Raw genomic sequence first — 4275 nt, 5'->3', positions numbered from 1 at the left:
TTCAAGGCTAGACCTATACCATCCTAGCTAGTCTAGGCCTAGAGTAGGATAAGGCTAGCGCCATCCTAGCTAGTCTAGGCCTAGAGTAGGATAAGGCTAGCGCGACATGCGGACGTTGGTACGTGTTGGTTATTCTACAAACGTCGCCTAAAGTAATTGATTTTACCCGACAGAATGAAAGAAGGAAACTCCGCTTTTCAGTCGTCTTAGGCCATTGTTTTTTGACAAACAATGACCTTTCAGAGGTCAAATGGCTGTCAAGAATATGAATTGGCTGCTTCGCAGCAAATATATGAGTGAATAAATACTACAGCAATTACATATTATAGAGTAGCACTTATTTGAGAAAGGCCCATATTCAAGAGTGATGCTGTCTATAATTGGGGAATTTGTTATTACTGGTACAGTATGTTCAAATTACATTTGGCCCAACTTAAGGAAAATATTACTTGTCTAGTATTTTGCAAAATTTTAATTACCATGTATTTACTATGTACTTTCTTGTACAGTACACTAACTAAAGAATGGAACTGTATAGTTGCAAAACGTTTGCTAGCTAAATATCACTACTGTAGGTACAGTATTTACAATACTACACTGTATAACTCAGTGCTTTTTAAAATTAAAAAATGGTTTAAAAGATTAGAATTTGAATTACCATGTATTTACTATGTACATTTTTGTACAGTAAACTAACTATAAGAATGGTACTGTATAGGCTACGTGGTGTACCACAAGCATTAATATAAGTTTAGAATGCTTGAAAGCTAAAAACTGAAAAACAAGAGAAATATTTGTTTACATGTTCACTAGTTCGATATAAAGCAGCACACGTACGTGTTTGTTTAACAACATGTTGTGGCCACTTTCATGACCGAAACATGATAATCTACATTACAATTTAATTAGATGTATTCCAAAAATTAAAAGCTTTCTCCATGGTACAGTACACTCCCTAGAAAATTCACACAAATTTACTCCAAAAATTCAAAGATGCTTTGTTCTTTTATTCAATCAAACAGGTTTTTGGCTGTATACAAGAAATAAGTGTAATAATAGAGATGTGCTTTTTACAGTATATTTCATACTGTATATTATTTTTTCATTATTTTATATAATTTTCATTTCCTATTTTTTCAGTAATCCCCTGACATAATTTTCTGGCTGATTACAGTCTATCAATTTTGTCCAATGTGTGATGGAATGAAAAATACTTCAAGAATGAATTGTCTAACAGAAATCTATGTTTATAATATTTTACATTAACTTCTATTAATCCACATCATATAAAAACTTTGATTAAAACTCCTAACACCACCCAGTTGTAATCTCACTATAGGGAGCCAAACTCAAAGATAGAGCCAATTTATTTTTAGTGAAATTACTGTATAATAATACAAATCATTGGGGGGGAAAATGAATAGGCTATTAGTATGGTTGAAGAGGGTGGTCAGTGACGAAGCCAGTGGGGCAGGGGGTTAATCCTCAAATCAGAGAGTACAAGTCATCAGACACCTTATATAAATGAATATGAATTGGACATTTTTATTTAGCTTCTCAACCCTTGTAGTTTCTTAGATCCATGGTATTTAAAATATTTCAAAAATAGGTTTGGATATCTTACAAACAAAGCACTACCTAACAAATTGGTTCATGAATATTTCTCTTAAACAAGTTTTTACATGGATTAAAATGTTAAATTATCTTTGAATACTGTAGTATAGTCTTTGAGTAGATAATTTCGAACTGATTAACATGCAGACACATGCTTGTTCAACTTGTAAACATTCAGAACGTTTTGTTGATCGCTCAAGAGTCATGTTTAGAAAGCATGATCACTAAACATTCTCAACATGAACTGCTAGGAAACAAAGAGCTTTGTGACAAAACGCCAGACATATTATAAGCAAAACGGATATAAAGTCTAATGAACAATAGCCTACTGATTGTTGTCAGCACTTAGCACTTCATTTACAGAAATCTCTAATAATAGGGTCTAGAGAATATCTTAACACACCCAAAACCAGTAGCACACAATACCTAGAGCCTGGGGGATACAAGCGACAAGAAAATATTTTACAATATGCTCATGTAAGAAATGGTTTGGCGCAGCGGGAACAGTTTGTTTTCCCAACCTAGATGTTTGGGTTCATTCATTTGATGTGCATTTCACTTGTATCACTGGGCAAGGCACTTTACCTGCATTGCTTCTCTCCACCCTGGAGCTTAAGTGGGTACCTGGTAGAGTTAAATGCCAAGATGCGCCAATTTAGCTACTGCAACGTTATAGAATACTCCCCCCAGGAAGCTTGAGTTTGTGCTCCATAGGCATTTTATCCAATGACTGGGGTAATGATAATGTGAAGCCGATAGAGGGCTTAACAATATGCGCTATATAAGTCTACCATTATTATTATAGATTTTATAATAATTTCCCACACAAAAACATGGATGTGAAAATCTTGAAACACAAAAAATTTAGGTATGGGTAGGAAAGAAGTTCATATTATAGCCATTGATTATTCTGTCATCGAACAAAATTTAAAAAAGAAGTCAGTCAACAATATATGTATGAAATGCATTTCATTAAAATGGAACACTGAAGATGTACTTATTTAGTCATGACAGTCACATACTGTAAAAGCTTCTTTAGAAATACATACTAACCTTAATGATCTGAAGCTGAACGCCTTCATCAGTCTGCGTCCCAATAAAACATCCACATATAGTTTCCACAATCCGATCAATAAGTTTCTTGGTGGGGTCAGTCGTATCTGGCCCCTTCCCAGTTAAATGTCCATATGCTATTAATTTCTAGTAAAAAACAAATAAAAAAAGACCTTGAAACAGAAATTGAAAATCTTTTTTTTTTTTATATTATATAATAGTACAGTATTTTTGTTGGTTGATGGTGAATGACTACTGCACTGAACACCATTGTTACTCCCTTCTAGGTGGTCCTGTTACAGATAAATGATTAAATTTGGTTTTAGGCCACCATTCAATTCTATTGTAGGATACTTCCTTGTTGATATTGAAATAAAAATTATTTTACTTTCAGCTCATTCCTTTTATTTAAATTATTAATTATAGTATTTTGTTAAAATCTCAAAATATATAGGAATGCAACACTACCATCAATTTTCAAAGAAATATTTTTTATGTAGAGGTTTAAACAATCATTGATTTCAAAATTTTTAACAACTACATTGGTAAAACTTTATACCATTGTTCACACTACTAAATAAGTATCAGTGTATTTCCATGGACCTATTAATAAGTACAGTATAACAAGTGTATAGTACAGTACTGTATGTGTATATTTTCTCAAAAAAATAAGTTATACACTTATAAAGGTGTTTCTAGATAGCTAGTTTAATACCACTGGATCTACCATACCAATGCTCGAATAAGCGCTGAGGCACATTTTTGGAGGCTTCAGTGCGGTGCTTATTCGTGAGCGGCGCTTATAAAAAATATTGGCGGGATGCTTTGGGTTTTCATTGTGTTATTTATTCATTTTAACACTGTATACATTGTATTTAAAATCCTGTTTCTCAAACAGTTTCTTTTACTTACAAACAAGCAAACAAACTCTCGCATATTCGAAACTGGTGCTTAGTGAAATATGTAACGTTGGTGCAGCTCTTATTCGAGCATTTACAGTAAACACAATTAATACTTTGAGAAGAATGTGCCCTATCAAAACTCCAAGGGAACATTATAATACCACCTTGCCTTACGGCATAGTAGATTTTGATTGTCGATGGGTAAATTGAAAGAAAATTTCTGTATGTTATACTGTATAAAATACATAAAAGTATAGATGAATATTGGATCTCCATTTTTGCGATGTTTCCAATTATTTTTGTCAATATATCTTCGTCTCAAGACTCATCTCTTTAGTTTATTTTAATTTGTTTAATTTGTTTATTTAATTTCTAGCGCACAGAGACCTATGTATTTTGCGCTTTACAAATCCAAATTATTATTATTATTATCAGCAACAGGCACTGTCGTATAAATTCAAATGTAAATTTCAAACTATAATTCATATCAGAATGATTTTTTGACAATCAATATAAATGCACTAGTTTCAATATGGTACAGTGAATATTTTGAAAAGGCATGAACTCAAGATTTATCATGCATCATAAATGTTGAGTTCATGCCTTTTCAAAATATTCACTGTACCTGTCTCTTATACACATCTAGATGTGTATAAGAGACAGATCTTCATTGGCTTAAACTAAATGATCGATGGACAAACCAGAT

General features: G+C 32.6%; 1 protein-coding gene across 1 annotated transcript in view; it reads right to left on the bottom strand.

Annotated features, from left to right (window-relative positions):
* The window catches only part of LOC117116538 (brefeldin A-inhibited guanine nucleotide-exchange protein 1-like), a 41562-nt gene that overhangs the window by 24647 nt on the left and 12640 nt on the right, over positions 1-4275 (bottom strand). The window contains exon 4 of the mRNA XM_033260595.1: positions 2668-2814. Coding sequence (XP_033116486.1) covers positions 2668-2814 — 147 coding nt within the window. The remainder of the gene's footprint in view (positions 1-2667; positions 2815-4275) is intronic.

Source organism: Anneissia japonica, unplaced genomic scaffold, assembly GCF_011630105.1.
Source record: "Anneissia japonica isolate Jap-2015-1 unplaced genomic scaffold, ASM1163010v1 scaffold4058_len632159_cov189, whole genome shotgun sequence".
NCBI lineage: Eukaryota > Metazoa > Echinodermata > Crinoidea > Comatulida > Comatulidae > Anneissia > Anneissia japonica.
Note: the sequence above shows the minus strand (reverse complement) of the source record. Positions and strands in the feature narration are given on the sequence as shown.